Here is a 17413-nt window from a genome sequence, read left to right as displayed (position 1 = left end):
TCGTTCATATCGACAGTGTTTAGGTCAACCCCTGGAGTACTTGTACGTATACGAATAATGAATTTGAATGCTTTCAAGACTTATGAGGCACCTTAAGGGTAAATCAGTCCGGTTACTTGTATACGTGCAGAAGTGGGCAATAGCTTGCCTGTTGACATGACTGGGGAACGAAGGATGATGTAAGACCTCAACAATGGGGCTATAGTACAGCAACCTTTCTCAAATTTAAAGGGAAATGTATTAGAATGAGAAGCCGTGGCCAGGAATGCCATCAAGAGAACAATGACTAGCACGATGTCACTCGCACCGTCTGCGTTAAGTCGATCTAACCATCAATCTAGAATTATCTGAGGTAATCAATACAGTCAATACCCGACTTACCACCGGGGAGATGATAATGATGAGGAAGACAAGAGACTTGATGAGGGATGAGAAATGAAAGGAGGGGAAACAGAGGGGAGGGGGGGGTTTATACGGCCCTCGTTGGAGCCTGAGTGCCTCGCGCTATGTCATCTGATGGACAGACTCTCTATTGGGTATAATCACTCGTGTTAGGTGCACTTGTTCTTTATTTCGTGAATGCATGAGCTATCATCATCTCCTTCAACAGAGCTGCTTGACATGCCTTAGAGCATACTGAACGCTCTGCTAACTAATCAATTTCTCCTCAACACCCAGTACTCTTTCCAACTCATCCAAGATCTCCGTCTTCGTAACCTCATCTGCCCAGCTCATCTCAACCGCATTCCGAACGAGCTTGCCCATCTCTGACTTCGTAAAACCGCAATACTCATACACCTTCATCATATTCCCATCAATCCAAACATCATGCATATAAGTCGGATCATCGCTGTTGATACAGAACCGAACACCCTCATCCCACAACTTCCTAATTTTAGGGAAAAGCACCTCCGTAGCCTGTCTGCGATGATACGCATGCGGACAAAGCGTGAGCCCGATGTTTTTCTCTTTCAACGCAGCCATCAACTCCGGAGCATCGGTAGCATTGAGACCATGATCAATCCGATCCGCTCCAGCTCCCGCACAAACATCAAAAATACCCTCATGCATATGCTCCACCACATCCTTCTGATCAACATCACAGTGCATGGTTACATGTAAACCAACCTCCTTGGCCAACAGAAACCCCTCTTCAAAGAGTCCCGGAGGACGATCATACTCATTACTCGCTAGTCCGACCGCATGAAATAACCCCTTCCCCTTTCCATCTTTTGTTCGAGCCCAAGGCAACGCAGAGCGCAACGCCTCCAATCCTTCCTTGACTGGATGATCACGCAGAAAACAGAAGATCCAGTTACTTTTCACTCCGAGTTGCTTCGCTCCATCATGCTGCGCGCGGAGAAACCCGTTCAAGACAGCTTCAACGGGAATGCCTCGTTTAGTATGAGCCTGAGTATCGAAGAACGGCTCGACATAGCGCACGTTCACGTCCTTTGCCTTTTGGAAATATGCTATGGCTAGTTCGTAGAAATCATCATCTGTGCAGAGGACTTGGCAGCCTTCGTAATAGGTTTCTAGGAAGGTAGGCGCACCATTGTCGCCGTTGAGTTCGCGACGGTGATTATATGTTATCTTGTACGAGTTAAGGAGCGCTTCGTAGGTGGGGTAGCGGAGAGGGATGTTGTTTCTGTGAGCGAGTTTCCATCGGAGGGCTGGTGTTAGGGTGCCTTCGATGTGGACGTGGAGTTCGACTTTGGGAAGGGTGGTTATGAAGGGGGTTATTTCTAGGCCGTTCATGTTTTGTATCTAATCAACTATGATGGAGGGTATGTTTAGGGCTTTAAGTTCTCTCTATCATATTCTGAATATGTTGTACGTACTAGTAGTATTTCGGTCTTTAGAGACACTGGGCAATGCATTTTAATACTCTTTCGGGTTATTCCTTCGGCGGCACTGTCCGACAATCAGCCGTTCTTCTGATAAGAAAAGTGCGAAGGATCGGAGGCTGTAGCTAATGACATTCAAGTTTTGGATTCCCCGCATTGTTGTTGCATATCTTTGCGGAGATCTTCCGATGAGGGCAAATTAGTGCTAATTGTTAGGCGTAGGATTCCGGCTGGTTTAATAGCCCTAATTAGGCTGGCTGGCTAGTTGATTCAGCTACCAAGTAGTCCTATAACTCTTTATTATTCTGGAGTAGGATAGCTTACGAAGTAGTGATAATTTAAGCTCTTAATAATTATAATTGTAATATAATACTTTTAAAACATAATAAGTCTGGAATGACCACGTATTAAGTTTGAGCACTTTCCATTGATGTGAGAATATCAATTTAAGTATCAAATGATAAATTCCAATAAGTAGCTGCGCAAGACCGCGAGCTGCGCGTTTCTCTCCCAATTGCTTCAGCTCCGTTTGCTCTTGTTTAAAGGATGGAAAAGTATGGTACCACTCAGTCGAAAAATAAAGTATCATTTCTGAGGCAATCAGTAGTATAGGAACAAAACAATATAGTACAAACGAGAAAGAATCAACGCCGGGACACACAACAGAGAACACCCGCTCGCCCAAGAAAGTACAACGACCCAATAAACCGAAATAGTGACAAGCCCGCCGTAATCCACAAGATAATCTGGAAGAACCAGGTTGTCCTGGTCGTCGACGTATTCGTCAAACATATCTTATCCACCCCCGTAGCGGTAATCATCAACGCTAGGAGCAAGTTACTAAAGACCCAAAGACACACCAATCCGGTCCGGAAATTCTTATATGAGTCGTCTAAGGTTTTCCCTCCATCCTCTTCGGGTTCAACGTATGGCGCTAAGGCGCGTTTCACGGTAGCCTCAAACTGGCTGTCAATGTCGGCTTGCGGTTTATCGAGCTCCTCAATAAAATTCCTCTTATTGTTGTCTTTCTGAGTCGTTACAGACGGTAAGGCATCTACTTTGTCAGATCCTTTTGTGCCCCAGGAGACATCGTGCCAATTGCAGAACGCGTAGACCATGAGCACATTGATGCTTGTTGTCATGCCGAGGAAATATGCCCATGAACTGGTTAGGATATGCCAAGGGTCAAGGTAGAGTATACTGGCAATGATATAAATGCCGTATGTGGATACTAGCGCAATAAGCACGATACCACCTCCAGAGGAGCTGAAGAATGACTGTATAAAGGCAGCAAGACCATCATCGAAGTTGAAGTCCAGCATACCGCCGGTAAAGACACCAACCACTTGGTAGAAGGAGAGGATGAGAACATAAAGCTGCACGAGAGCGAAGTAGAGGAAGGAGATCGTGTAGAGCGTGACAACACTGTTACTTCGTAAGCTGCTGACAATCATATTATAAGAAGGAGCACTAACCCTTTTGGTCGGTTACCAAGGGCTAGCATGAACTGGAGCATCAGTACCCAGAGGTACCCGTATTTCAGAAAGGTGTTGACTATCGGGGAAGCGTCATTACCCCAGGGCCAGCCTTTTTCTTTGTTGTGGCTGCTCGGGGTACCGACTAGGTCCATGATCACCGAGCTTGTTAGCCAGTATGACGCTGTCTGAAACGTTAGTATCAAGCCCTGTCTAACATGCAAACTGCGGGTATTGGGACGCACCAAGAGAAAACCAGGTCATGATGAGCTGGCAGATATTGTAAAGGATCTGAATATGCAAGAAAAACAATCGAATGATACTATGACCACTGCGATAAATACGCCCAAAATGCATAATAGCGTATAGGCCTGCCGCAAACGACCCATTTAGCCAGCGGCGTCGCTGACCGACAAACTCAGCAGCTCCCTCAGGGACATCAGTCTCACCCTTCGCTGCCTTTACATAGCTCAAATGCCATTTAAACCCAGCTTTGGCTACTAGCTCAAAGCATAAGATGCGGTCTTCCGCTAAAAACATATTCTTTTTAAAGATATTCATACCTTCAATACCCTTCTTACCAAGGCGTTTTGATAAGGTATGATCACCGTGAAAATATTGCTCTAATGGACGGCCCATAATAGCCCGGTATCGGTAGGCAGAGAAAGCACCAGGCAGAACACTGACATAGCCAAAAGCACTTTCTAATGGCTTGTCCAGGATATTAGAGATTTTATATTCAAAATTCTGTGCAGCAACAAGGGGGTTTAAACACTGATCCTAGAAATTAGCCTCCGTGAGTATAGGCGTGGAAATCACCTAGCTCACCTTTTGCCAGCGTGGGCCAAGCATTGCATGGATCTCACCACACGCTCCACCGAGTGTTTTGTCATTATAGAAGGCCTCCCACAGCGATAGCAGAGACTTTGGGCCAGGTTTTGTGCCTGCGTCTAGAAGGACAATAACTTCAGGATTTAGTATTCGACTGAAGGCGTTCAGAAGCCAGCGATGCGAGTTGATCTTTTTACTGTTCTTCTGTTTTAGACAGAATATGAACTGAACCGGCGGGAGGTTGCTTGTTGATTCGTCACTGTGAGGTCGGACTAGTTGCTGAGTAGCAGTGACTGACAATTGGGTCGTGTATTCGAACTACTGCTGTCAGTGCCTAGATATAACAAAATGACCAGTCCTGATCAACGGAGTTAACCCCAACTCACCACATGTGCGACGGTCTCTCGGCCGTCTACATCTTTCTTCATAATACCGTCCTGGTAGACCCCAATTGTGGCTAGTACGTCCAGCGTATTCTTATCACAGGGCTCAATGCCATCGAAGATCAAACAGACAACAATCTTCTGCCACGCTGGGCCTCCCTTATTCCAAAACTCCGACTTTTTCAACCTAACAATATCCCGAATATTCTGCATTACTCCATGTAGAGTACGTGAAGTCAGAACCTTATCCTCATTATAATAAGTAACAGCAATCAGCAACTCGGTATGCCGATTATACATAGCAGGCCGAAGATTGTATCCGTTGCGTAGGGTAAATTCGTCGGGGTCACACGTCGCCGCCGTATCTAATTAAGATCATCAATGAGCCGAACCATTCTCTTAATTTCTGAGGTCAACCCACATCGCAAGTGTGTAAATTCCTCCGAGAAACCCTCCTCAGCATCACGGTACTCCGGCTGGATCGCATTCTGAATTGCGCTCGGAACCGGATAGTCGACACTCAGCACAGCTCCCTTCACTAGATTAATCTTCCTCGTTCCGTATCGATTCAGCCCTGCGCGGGTCTTCATTCCACTTGATTGAACCGGCTCATATTCCGGGGCGCCAAAGACCATCGGGCCGGGATCATGAAGCGTATATCGCCGGTGTGAATCCGATTCAGCGACAGGATCGGCGAACGGCGTGCTGTAATGGCTGGAGCTGTTCTCCTGCAGGAGCGATATCTCTTGCTCGTCCGGTTCTTCTTGGTAGAAGGGGTGTTGCTGGCGTTGTTAGAATATGACGAAGATATTTCCAGCGATACTAACCTCCTGGTAGGGGGGACAGTGGCTGCTCTCGCTGTCGCACGATGTGTTGGCTAAACTGTTGGGGCGCCTGCTGCTCATCTTGATGCTTGGAGAGGAAGCGCCAGGGTAGACCAAATCCTGCTCAAAAGGTGAGGATAGTTCTAGCTATCAAGAACGGAACGTAAGATAGACTAGACCCGGCGGGAGACGAAGGTAGAAAGCCACGATGTGCAACGGTCTTTTAAACCTACTCTTCAAGCTTTGGTTCTACTCGATAGTTAGAGTGTGGACTTGCTAAATACACAAGATCTAAAAATAAAATCGTCGAGGATAACTGTGGTCTCTAAAAAACTAGTAGGTTAGTGTTAGAGCCATAGCCGCGCGACCAGCGCCTCTAGGCAACAGCCTCTGAAGCAGTTGAAGATAATTATAGCGGGAGTTGGGATTTTTCATCTACCCTGGTTCTAGGGGGCAACATCGTACAAATCCTTATCCGTTCAACGGAGACCAGGTAACCGGCAGCCGGCACCTGTTTCGGTAAGAATAGAAGTAAGACAAGGTATAACTGAAACGGTACATAGAGCCTGAACAACAATCCAGTAAGGAATCCAGCGTTCGCATACTAAAATAATTTTTGTACGATGATTTAGACATTTTACTGCATAAGGATTATTCTCGGTGTTTAGACATCATTGAGAAGGCTATGTGCTAGCTATTTTAGGGTTATTTATAAACTATACCGTCTATACGTGCAGCTCCTAGCGTTAATTGCTCTATATCTTGCCTGAAACATGATCAGAAAACCGCAGTATCACTCTTTCTGGATTTTCTTTTTACTAAAGTGCAAGACAACAGAATAAAAAATAAGGTGTTAAAAAAACCTAGATGGCACTACGTACCACAGAAGACGCGTCGTCCCCTCATTGTGGGGAGATCCATAGTGGGGATTTCATCCGCCACAGTGCGACAGCATTGCCACCATGACTACGTATATTCAAAAATAAAGAGTACTTTCGGGATTCTAGCTGCTCGGGATAAGTCCATAGTTGCCTTTTCTGAGACAGTAACATAAGCCCGACCTAAAATCGCTTATCGGCAAGCCGGGCGAACCCGGACTTAGATGCTGATGTGGGTTTTATCGCGGGTGTATCGCGGGTGTATAACGGGCCATTGCTTACCCACAGCCGAAAATAATAAGTATGCTGCTGCGGATGGTGAAGCGGAAATATGAAAATAGAACAGATAGTGAATAATTGCATCGAGAACACATAGCACCCATCCTCAATTCGCGAGTTAAAAATAAATGTTAGTTACTGTAGTCCATTTGCTTACACTAAATGACCAGTCTCAACAGAGACTGCACCAGGCATCTAAGCGAAGTGGAGAGAGGCCTACGAATCATGCCATGGCATTCATTCTGCCTCATACTCCCGGGGTATAGGTCTATACAGAGTGAATTCACTCCTTGTACTTCCGCGAACTCAGCACTCTATTCATAGTTTCCAGTTTTAGGCATGAATATAACTCGGGTCCAAGCATATATAATACCAGACCAAGACCATGTCCTGAGCCTCAATGAATGTCACCAGCGGACGATTTCTCCAAACGTGTCATCTCTCATAGTCCAGACAACCAAACCTTTCTTTCGCCAGGTCCAGGCTCGATCATTCCGTTCAAAATGTCCACCATCACCACAACAACAACAACCACCACCACTGCAGCAGCAGCAGCAGCATCATCGTCATGCCACGCAAAGCTCTACGAAATCCCAACCACAGATGCCGCATGCGCCATGCCCATGAACAGCACCTACCACACCCTAATGACGAACTGCTGCGGCGCCGCCAGCGTTATCTCCTACTCGGACTGCGACTACTACTGTCTCGCGCAGAACCAAACCATTGGCAACCTAGCGGAGTGTCTGATTAAGGGCTCTGCGGCGGGACAGGTGTGGTGTAATACAAATGAGAATGCAACGGCTACGGGAACTGCGAGTGCGACTGCAAGCGCAACGGGAAATGAAAAGCTTGACCCGATAGGATCGAATGGTGTGATGACTTCGAGTTTGGCTACCATGGATGTATTGATGCTGGTGCTTGTGGCGTTTGGTGGAATTGCGCAGCCGTTTGTTTGAGGTTTATTTGGGTGGATCTCACAGGTTATGGACTGGAATATGGTTGTTGGCTGAGCCCTTGACTATGGGATAATCTAGGGAAACAGTTAGAAAAGCGATCAAAGTGGTTGAAAGGTTACAGCTCATGCATATAAGATGGAGAGGAGCATACGGCGTTCTTCCCTCTTGCTCTCTCTTCAAATGTTTAACACTCGTTAATACAGGGTTGTCAGTTGGAAACAATACTGCCTAAACCTGTCCTAGGGGGGTGGGGTGTTCCCATTGGGAATATGCAGATATGATTTGGGGTGGTTTATCCACCTCTCATATATCCAACCGGCGTTCTATGCAGCCTCAAGTAGCCCCTTGGCTAAAATGCTAAGCCGAATGCAAGAGGAAGCTGGAAAAACTAGATATGCCAGGAAAGGTACGATTTACCGTTTTCCAAATACAGTAATTTTTACGATTATGAGGGCAGGCTTGTCTTCATGGTTTACCAACATCACATACTCGCATTGCGATAAATACGACTATATACTAGAAGATGTGCCGCCCTTTAACACATAACCCTATGCCGCAGAGCTCTGAGGAAGGCCGCCATCAATCGCCCTGGGGTCTCCATCCGACGTGCCTTCCACTTCCACCGCTCCTTCGGCCGTGTAAACGTTGGTGTAATATGGATAGTGCACAGCCGAGAGGTTGACAGCCACTGTGATCCAGGCAAAGAGCCCATCTTCGATGTTGTCTCCAAGGAATGCGTAGTTGAGCATGGGGTCAGAGTTACTGTTCTCCGTCTCCTGGCTGACAACCCGATCCACCGAGTTTAGCGTGATGGGAATGTTGTTGGTATTGTACGGATAGGTTGATTCGACTTGGTCAATGAGGTCCTGGTCCAAGAATATCTGAGCGACGTGTCCTACTGTCCCACCGGCAATGGTGTTGTTTGGCAGACGTCTCGCGCCAAAATGGGCGATATTATGGTAATGCGTGGTGCGTCCATCATAGTGGCCCGGGAAGAGAGTATCAAAGGTGACAACACCGTCTATGTCAGTTTCCTGAATGCCACGAAGAAAGGTGCGGTTTCGATTGCTCAAGTCATGGGAGTTGCCATTGCCGTCTGCAACAAGGCCGGAGTAAACTCCGGTTGCATTGCAGCCCCAGAGTTCAGCATAGAGACGCGGAATAGGCTGGCACGTTTCGACGTCAATATACTGCTGTTCGAGAATAACCGGTACTCCGGGCTGCCCTTCGCGGATCTCAGATCGGACTCGCTCGCCGGGGATCCAGTATGGACCGGTTTCTCCCTCAGCAGTTGGACCAAGAATGCAAGCCTTCTGAGTCGTGTCCTTGAAGATTTCATTGGGAGGCATGGACGGCGACACAGGACGGGTCACCTGATGTGATTTGTTCAGCACGGCATCTGTGTCTCGGGTGATCAACTGTCGGCGGTGCAGCTGGACTGTTGCCTTACGGCGCGCTTCGGAACGAGCTTGAAGACCACTGGCCTCTAGCTGGCCTGCACAATTTGCCAGTCCATGCCCGACGTCTCTCTTGTATGCCCTCACAGGTGCTGGGTCGTGCTCCTCGTGATGCCCGGGGTGAGCAAGGGCTAGGATGGCGCATCCAAAGACGGTAAAATGAATCGCGTTCTTTAACTGCATGGCAGAAAGATGGAGAATGGCAAAAGTGAACTAAGAAATGTTGATTGTCCCTGGCTTTCCGGCGTTGTTGGTCTTCAGCGAAGGAGACAACATGAGTCTTTATATCTTCCCGTCAACGCCTAGACAAGTTCAACCCCTAGCTCACAAGCACTGGATAAGTGTTTAATCACCCTGTGATGATGACCTTTCTCTTCTTGGCACTGTAGATCCTTACTCTAAGGTTCTCTGTGACCATCATCTGGGAGAACAAAATGCCGGCTTTGCATGCAAACACGTCCAGCATCACAGGTACTTGGTGCCTGGGCCAAAAATGAATGATAGCATACGAGGTAGTCGGACGAAGATACCAAGTCGAGAAAGGATGTACCTTCCACAAGCTCTCCACAGCCACTATGGGAGAATACATGTCTGCTCTCAAACGCAGCAAATAGGGAACCAACAATTGCCCACGAAAGTGGATTCACGCTGATCGACACGCTTGGCGCTAAGGGGCGGCGGTGGGAGGACTCGCAGGAGCCATAGAGGCTGCAAATGAAATCACGAAGATAGTAATCAGAACAAGCATCGGCGTAATGTCTCGGCCGTAGGTGAGATTTCGTTCGCTGATGAAGATTTCCCCAACCCAAGCACATCCTGTCCCTTCACCTTGTTAAGTTCAAATTCATGCTCGCCTCATCCGAGTAGCTGGTCCTTATCCCCAAGCAAGACCTGTGGGTAACAAGCAAGACTCAGGAAGCTGTCTCTAGCAGTTTTTTTTTTTTTTTATCCGCGTAGAGAGACTCGTCCTTGCCGCCGTTACCACGGTCAAGATCGAACGTGTAGCTATAGGATGTTAGAGTATTCTCCTTCTCGTCAAATGTGTCGGTGGTCTCAATAATAATTGGAAATATTTTACATTTTTTACACTCCTTTGGTACAAAAGGTAATGAGTGTCTCATACTGTATTCGTTTTGTGCTTTGCATGGTCATGAATTTAATCTTACCATCAACCCACCATTCTGAGGAGATCTCTGACAGCCTACTTTTGGACCAGGAGGACATGGCGTGCTTTCAGCTAACTGGCCGTGCTTGTCTGGTTTCTGATCAAGGGACAGACCTGGGTGAGTCAGGAATATCATGTTTGCCTGGCAGAGCGCGACTGCGAGTCTAAAGCTGGAGAATGGGCCGCCACTGACTTTCTCCGTTCGGGAGTATACTTGACGCTTTGAACGGACCTCAACGGGCCGTCGCACTCCGTGCCATATAAATGATATCTCCGATAACAGTAACGGAAGTCCAACCACCGTTCCTGCTAATCTATACCATGGAAGGATGTTCTGCACATCCGATTCCGCAGCGGGGTTACTTTCATACAATTAACCGTTTCTGTCAAATAGAGTCTGAAAGCACCGATCCAGAAACCAAGATCCGTATATCTTTACAGCGGCAACCATGCCACCGGCTACAGTTACGGAGTACCCAATTCACCACTCGCAGGCCAAATCGAACACCGAGAGGCCAGGAGCACCCGTATCTGGCTCGCCGGATTTGACCTCATCGTGGAGACAAGACGTGCACTTTCTAGGCGACAAAGATGGCAAAGTCGAGCTCCGCAGTCCTCCAAATTTCAATGATATCAGCGACGCCCGCACACACCTGAAGCAGCACCTAGCCGCCGCATTCAGGGTCTTTGCCAGACAGGGCTTCGATGAGGGTGTCGCAGGCCACATCTCCCTACGCGACCCCGGCAACCCATCCCTATTCTGGATCAACCCGCTTTCAACACACTTCTCCCAGATCCGCGTCAGCGATCTTGTCCTTGTCGGCGAGACCGGCGAAGTCCTTCCAGACGGCGCCCAGAACCCCATCAATGGCCCAGCATTCGCCATCCACAGCGCCATCCACCGCGCCCGGCCGGACCTAAACGCCGCGTGCCACGCACACAGCGTCTACGGAAAAGCCTTCAGTTGCTTTGGCCGGCCGATCGAGATGCTCTACCAAGACGCGCTGCGCTTCTACAACGACCTCGCTGTGTATCCGCGCTACGGTGGCACGGTGCTCACGGCCGAATGGGCGACCGGATCGCGGCTGCACTGGGGCCGAGCTGCCGTAGTGTGATTCTACAGAACCATGGCATGATTACCTGTGGGCGGACGGTTGACGAGGCGGCGTTCTTGTTTATTGCGTTGGATCGGTGCTGCCACTCCCAGCTGCTTGCGAATGCAGCGGTGTGTCCTGGATTTGAGAAAAGGTATATCACCGACGAGCAGGCGGAGTTTGGGCATAGGAGGAGTGGTAACGCAAGCAAGATGTGGCTGGCCTTTCAGCCGTATTATGACCAGGTGGTGAAGGAGGAGCCGGATTTGTTGCTGTAATACGAGCTTCTCATGCAAGCCCATCATATACGTATACATCGATAGATTCTGTACTAAATAGCGTAGTCTATCGCTACACCCGAAAGAGGATGTCCTGGTTCAGGTTCACCAGTTTCATCTTCAATTACGTATCAGAAAATTGGATTATTTATATCAAATACCGCAAGGGGCATGTTCTCGTTCATAAATCCGAACAACAGGTCCTGCCCGGGAATGAAAATATCCGGGAAGGGTGGAATCTGTCCTATATCATCATCCGTCGGGGAGTAATCGGGAAACTGCCAACAATTGTCGGGGTTTCGGTGAGGAGTCGTTGCTTGGACCTCTGAGGGCGCTAAAGTAAAGAGCAAAGCGTCAGTCTGGGTTGATCTACAGCAATAAATTATAGAGGCACTCACTTCGTGATTCCGGCACACCCTTGGCAGCCATTAGCTTGCGAATAATACGCGCCGTATCAGCAGCCCCCGAGTTCGGGACTGCCAACGCATCGAGACACCTCAGGCTTGCGCTGAGTAGGTAGGACGATTCCGCGTGTGCATTGCCGTCGCTTCCGACCGAGAGCGACGCAGTATTAAGCACGTGGATTGTGCACGCGACGTACACAGCATAACTAAGCAAGTAGCTGGACTTGTGCAACGGGTAGATGGATTGATAGCTGAGGGCGAGACTGGTGATACGCCGTGCCGCTGCTGTGCACCGCTTCCAAGAGAAGGCAGGGGTGCCGATAGTGTCGACAGAATTGTGATTGCTTGTGCTGCTGGGAGCTGTGATAAACGGCCGGTGTAGGAGGACAATGAGCGAGTGGTAGGTCGTCAGAATGATGATGCGGTTTGGCGCAACTCTGACCGGGGGCTCCAAGGGGTCCTTCGCCCAGGGCTCATGAGCCAGGTGAGCTGGCAGCCCGCGGTACCAGGCCGTGAGGGCATCATCGAGTGCCTCTATCTGATGGATCGTCTTTGAAGCGGTGGCTCCTACATAATATATCTTGTCAATGATTTGGGTCATAATTTCGGAAAGCAGACAGAGCTGCTGGAAGGTAGTCACTGAATATGCCAACGGCACTGGAGAAGACCCTATATTGTTAGTAATTATATCTGTGCTCCGCTCATTGTAGGGCTCCCACGGCTCCAGCTCCTCGAACGTATCCATAAAGTCCTGCGATACATGGACATCCTGGAGTCTGATTGTAGGTGGCCGCCCAAGGTACAGGCTTTGCAGCTTCTCACACACGAACGCGCCCCAGAAGACCCGCCGCCGGATCTCGATCTCCTCGACGTTATGCTTGTTCGGCTCTTGCAAATCAAAATACAGACCTAGGTCATAAACCATACGCATGGCGTAACCGGTATATAGCCAACCCTGAGACGTCCGTCCTCTTGCAATCAACGTCGACCCGAGCATGACCAACGCGATGACAGTCGGTATACTCGAGTGGGTCATCAAGCCCTCAACCAGCAAGAGCTCTTGGCAACGGTTGAAGAAGCACCGTCCTGCTGTTTCCGGATCTACCGGGTTACTGCGCACCTCGGGTCGCTCGGAAAACTTGGACGCACACGCAAAGACAGCGTACAGCAAGAGGTCAGAGCAGTATGGCCCCCCGTGTTCTAGTTCTCGCATAAAGGCAGGTCTATACGTGAGAAGGAAGGTGTGATGCTGCCTGCTCCAGTGAAGGTCGAGGAGATGAAGCGCCAGGTCCGCTGGTATTCCCCTGATGACGGTCAACCGACGCAGACGGTGCTCGCGCTGCCTTTCCATTGCAGCGTTGGCAATCAGCTGGTACCGTAGCGACTCTGTAGATGCTGCGGGTTGCTCGGGACTAGTCACCGGGCGGCTGACATGGATCACGGAGGTTGAGCTGAAGATGCCATCGCTGGTTACGTGGCTTTTATATGTCCGAGGCAGTACTCTATCGGTCTCATTCTCAACACTGTCACTGCCATGGCCGGTATCTACGCTGTTTGTTGCATCACCGCCATTCTCCCTCATTCTTACTGCATGACCGCCCAGCAGCTGCTGTTCCACGCCATGCTCCGTTCGAAGGGCGGACCGCGCCCGTGGTGATGACGCTGTTGATCCACCGCTCCGGTCTGATAATGATATGCGTCCGTCACGCACGATCATCGAGTCCAGCAGAGCACGCCTTTCGGCATCACCTGCGCTCTTCAACCGGCTCAAAGCATCTTCCAGCGCCGCTTTTTCGGTCTGCAGCGAGTCGATAAGCGCAGCGGAAGGGCGCTGCTTAGGTGGTGCATTGTGGTAGACACACGACCTCTTGCTCTTCCGGCATGTGGAGCAGACTGGCCTGGATGCGTCGCATCGGATCTTGCGTCTGCGGCAGAACTCACATGCCCGAGGCATTTTGCGGAGTGCGCTTGTCGGAGCATTGAATACTACTTACGGTCGTGGAACGGCATTGTAGTTAGAAACAGTCAAAGCGGAGGGTAACAAGCATGTCCGGGGAATGGGGGGAGGGAGCCTGGGGGCCTGAAGCGCTAGGCTGGGGTCACTGTTCTACCCCGCATTTAATTATCTTCTTGTTCAATCACACCGCGCGGAGTCCTTCACTCCGTCCTACGTTAAAGCAACACTTTGAAGTCAATACATGTATCATTCCAGTATCAATTCATGGTGATAACTATAGCACAGGGCTCTGCGTGGAGGACAAAACACCCGCGGCTGCCGACGCAATGTCTTCAGTAATGGCTTGGAATTTGGCGTCGTGCATGACCTCCGACACAGGTATCCCAGCTCTCACATCCTTGATCATAAGGTTCTCACGATGGGTAATCTTCTCAGCCAACTCCACGGTAGTTTCAACATACTCCGCTGGGATAAACACAGTCCCGCAGTTATCGGCAATCACATAGTCATCCTGGCGAACGGTGACGCCGCCCACCTGGACTGCTGTACCAGCCCCAACCTGTACCATCCTCTTACGCCCGCTGATCATTGTTACATTCCGGCCGTAAACAGGATACGCAATGTCGCGGCTACCATCAATGTCCCGACACACGCCGTCGATGATTGTCCCGCGAATACCCTTCACTTTCGAGGCATTGGCGATAATATCGCCCCAGCAGGAAACACCCTCCAGACCGCCGGCAATAATGAGGATACGATCGTCCGTTGTGACTGCGTCTATAACCGACGCGAATGGGTGGGCTGTCGCGGCGGTGCCTGTCTTAGGGCCGACCTTCACTGTGCTGGCGCGGCCGACGATCTTTGGGCAATCCCAGAGAGGCCGGAGGCCGTAGGTGGCTCCTTTAAGCTGAAGAAAGTCCAGGGCATCAGAGACTGCATTGGTGTCAAGGACCGAGAGCCGGGTTAAAATTGTGGATTCGTCCATGTTGAGTTCGTTGAAGCGCAAAAAAGTCATCTGAAGGGAGGGATAAGAGAGAATAGGGTTTCTTGATCAAGTTGTATTCCGATTGCTACCACTATTTACCTCTGATCCTAATGCTATTTATAGGCTCCTCATTCCTTCCATCGGGCTATATGAATATCCGTGCAATTCTCGACTTTTGTCTGATCCCTCCGTGTAACAGCAAAAACCATCCAATCGCACCAACCGTGGCTTACCTATTGGCGGGAGGCGGCGTCCCGCTGTCCGCAGGGGCATTTATCTAAGTAGGGCCTATTACTAGGCCCCTTGGGGTTCCGTAGGTGTCGGAGCGGAGTGAAACTCCCCGCAAGAAACGGGCATGGAATGGCCGTGTGGGGAAGCGCTAGGGTTTCGCACTCCGCCCATCTGTCTCAAGAGCTAACTTAGAAAGCTAAAAGCTGGTCAAGTTCGGCCTTCTACGACGGTCCCTTGGGCTTCCTGCGTCGTCCATATAAATAGCAGCAGCCGTTCCACCCCAGCTGCGATGTGATCATCCGTGCATTTTCCGCGTGCCTAAATCTGCGAGCCAAATCAACGCCACCATTCCCACAGTGCATCTAAGAAACGTACATATGGACGACCTGGACGACGAGAAGGCTCCCAGCGCCGAGAACGTCGAGGACTGCGCCATCATCACTACCATTGACGGAATACAGGTCCTTGGTCTTCGCTCCGAGGATGCAGACTTCTATCGCAACTTCTCCGACAGAAGGAAAAAGCTACTACGAAAGGCACGGCCCAATGACCGCACCGACTAGGACGGAACTAACAACGTTCGTATCGCAGGTTGATATCAGGCTGGTGCCGATGCTGTGCATCCTCTATTTGATCTCTCACCTAGACAGGGCCAATATCGGCAATGCAAAGATCCTGGGGCTAACAGAAGAATTGGGCTTGAGCGGGATGCAATATAATATCGCTCTTAGCCTTTTTTTCATCCCCTACGTTCTCCTAGGTAAGTAGGTGTTAGGCATGTCATCCCGTTGTCGCTGACCAATAGTAGAGGTTCCGAGTAACATTCTGCTGAAACATTTTACCAGGCCCTCGGTCTATTTGGGTACCCTGATTGTCAGCTGGGGAATAATTATGACGTTGACTGGCGTCGTTCGAAATTTCGGCGGGTTGTTGACGATGCGACTTTTGTTAGGAATTTTTGAGTATGTTCAATTAGACACCGACTTTTTAAATTCTCGTCTTCTGACTCAAGCCTAGGGCTGGATTCTTTCCTGGTTCGGTCTACTTGTGTTCGCGCTGGTACATGCCCAGAGACCTCGCCACCCGGGTTGCCGCATTCTTCTGTGCAAGTGCTCTCTCCGGTGCCTTTTCCGGTCTGCTCGCGGCTGGTCTTAACAAGATGGATGGCGTCGGTGGATATTCAGGCTGGCGTTGGATATTTCTGATTGAGGGCTTGATTACAGTTGTTTTGGGGGTTTTGACCTTCTTTTTACTAGTAGACTCCCCGGAAATATCCACCAAATGGCTTGATCAGGACGAGATCCGGTACCTAGTGATACAGGAATTCATCAAAGAAGGAGGGAAGTTCAAGGAGGAGGATAAGAAGACATCATGGAAAGACGTTGGGGACATGATGCGGAACTGGAGGATTTATCTACTATCCTATATTATGCTGTGCCAGTCGGCCTGCAACTACGGTCTGTTCGCGATCACCTAGGCCTAAGACTTCTTGTTGATCCATTCTCTGTTAGGAACGAAATTCACTCTTCCGACCATCACAGAGGCAATGGGCTTCACCGGTACCAACGCGCAGCTTATGACCGTCCCGCCGTATATTGCCGGGGCCATATCCGCAGTCCTGTTCTCCAAATTGTCAGACCGATATTACTGGCGCATGCCATTCGTTGCAGCACCCCTGCTCCTGATCGTCACTGGGTACGCGATAATAATGGGCCTCAAGGGTAGGCTGGAAGCCAACATCGGGCCTGGGTATTTTGCAATCATCATCGCTTGCATGGGTATCTACCCAACCTACCCAGCCACAGCATCATGGGCAATGAACAATCTGGCGCCCTCAAAGCGCCGCGCTATCGGCAGTGCGTTCAACATCTGTATGGGCAATACCGGAGGTATTATCGGGAGCTACATGTATCTTGACAAGGAGGCCCCGACCTATCCTACGGGTTTTGGGCTGTCGTTGGCTTTTGGTGGATCGGCTCTCCTTGTAGCTGTTCTTCTCGAGCTGTCCTTTGCGTATGGCAACAAGCGCAATGCTAGGTTGACTGAGACGGAGATCCGTGAGGCATACACCGATGAGCAGTTGCTGGCGATGGGAGATAGGTCTCCGTTTTTCAAATACACGCTGTGAACGGGGTTGTAGTTTAGCTGGAGCCTATGGATGCCTTTTCGGTCAGGCTGTGGGGTGATTCTGACTAGCTAGCTAAGTCCTTTCTATAGGAACTACTTGTGGCCTCCCCCTTACCGATTCCATTTCTTTATGAGAGTATGTAAGGGGAATCAAGGAAAGGAGGTAGGACACTTCTGAGAAGGTGCCTAGGAGCTCATAATTCGGGCGAAGCGCTCCGTTGATGTTACTAGGAGGTAAT

The 17413-nt window shown here is 49.7% G+C and overlaps 8 protein-coding genes across 8 annotated transcripts; 3 read left to right on the top strand and 5 right to left on the bottom strand.

Moving 5' to 3' along the window:
* Nucleotides 1-648: 648 nt before the first annotated feature.
* On the bottom strand, nucleotides 649-1758 carry AO090026000211 (adenosine deaminase family protein; the record flags this gene model as incomplete). Its single annotated transcript, XM_001821644.1, has 1 exon — nucleotides 649-1758. One exon carries the CDS (start codon nucleotides 1756-1758, stop codon nucleotides 649-651), a length of 1110 nt encoding a protein of 369 aa, XP_001821696.1.
* A 733-nt stretch (nucleotides 1759-2491) lies between these two features.
* Nucleotides 2492-5441, bottom strand: AO090026000212 (uncharacterized protein; the record flags this gene model as incomplete). The annotated part of the gene is made up of 7 exons (XM_023236165.1): nucleotides 2492-3287; nucleotides 3323-3506; nucleotides 3568-4096; nucleotides 4151-4471; nucleotides 4540-4901; nucleotides 4958-5318; nucleotides 5364-5441. The coding sequence occupies 7 exons, from the start codon at nucleotides 5439-5441 to the stop codon at nucleotides 2492-2494; spliced, it is 2631 nt and encodes an 876-aa protein (XP_023090945.1).
* A 1579-nt stretch (nucleotides 5442-7020) lies between these two features.
* Nucleotides 7021-7719, top strand: AO090026000213 (uncharacterized protein; the record flags this gene model as incomplete). The annotated part of the gene is made up of 2 exons (XM_023236164.1): nucleotides 7021-7466; nucleotides 7680-7719. The coding sequence occupies 2 exons, from the start codon at nucleotides 7021-7023 to the stop codon at nucleotides 7717-7719; spliced, it is 486 nt and encodes a 161-aa protein (XP_023090946.1).
* A 305-nt stretch (nucleotides 7720-8024) lies between these two features.
* AO090026000214 (intradiol ring-cleavage dioxygenase) lies at nucleotides 8025-9116 on the bottom strand (the record flags this gene model as incomplete). Its single annotated transcript, XM_001821647.1, has 1 exon — nucleotides 8025-9116. The coding sequence occupies one exon, from the start codon at nucleotides 9114-9116 to the stop codon at nucleotides 8025-8027; it is 1092 nt and encodes a 363-aa protein (XP_001821699.1).
* Nucleotides 9117-10547: 1431 nt separating this feature from the next.
* AO090026000216 (uncharacterized protein) lies at nucleotides 10548-11470 on the top strand (the record flags this gene model as incomplete). The annotated part of the gene is given in 2 exon segments (XM_023236163.1): nucleotides 10548-11207; nucleotides 11222-11470. 2 exon segments carry the CDS (start codon nucleotides 10548-10550, stop codon nucleotides 11468-11470), a joined length of 909 nt encoding a protein of 302 aa, XP_023090947.1.
* Nucleotides 11471-11839: 369 nt separating this feature from the next.
* On the bottom strand, nucleotides 11840-13828 carry AO090026000217 (uncharacterized protein; the record flags this gene model as incomplete). The annotated part of the gene is made up of 1 exon (XM_001821649.3): nucleotides 11840-13828. The coding sequence occupies one exon, from the start codon at nucleotides 13826-13828 to the stop codon at nucleotides 11840-11842; it is 1989 nt and encodes a 662-aa protein (XP_001821701.3).
* A 277-nt stretch (nucleotides 13829-14105) lies between these two features.
* On the bottom strand, nucleotides 14106-14816 carry AO090026000218 (RraA family protein; the record flags this gene model as incomplete). The annotated part of the gene is made up of 1 exon (XM_001821650.1): nucleotides 14106-14816. One exon carries the CDS (start codon nucleotides 14814-14816, stop codon nucleotides 14106-14108), a length of 711 nt encoding a protein of 236 aa, XP_001821702.1.
* Nucleotides 14817-15530: 714 nt separating this feature from the next.
* Nucleotides 15531-17175, top strand: AO090026000219 (putative MFS transporter; the record flags this gene model as incomplete). Its single annotated transcript, XM_023236161.1, has 4 exons — nucleotides 15531-15807; nucleotides 15856-16009; nucleotides 16065-16504; nucleotides 16559-17175. 4 exons carry the CDS (start codon nucleotides 15531-15533, stop codon nucleotides 17173-17175), a joined length of 1488 nt encoding a protein of 495 aa, XP_023090948.1.
* Between the last annotated feature and the right edge of the window lie 238 nt (nucleotides 17176-17413).

The sequence above is a fragment of the Aspergillus oryzae genome, chromosome 3 (assembly GCF_000184455.2).
Source record: "Aspergillus oryzae RIB40 DNA, chromosome 3".
NCBI classification, from domain to species: Eukaryota; Fungi; Ascomycota; class Eurotiomycetes; order Eurotiales; family Aspergillaceae; genus Aspergillus; species Aspergillus oryzae.
This window is presented reverse-complemented; position numbering and strand designations above follow the sequence as displayed.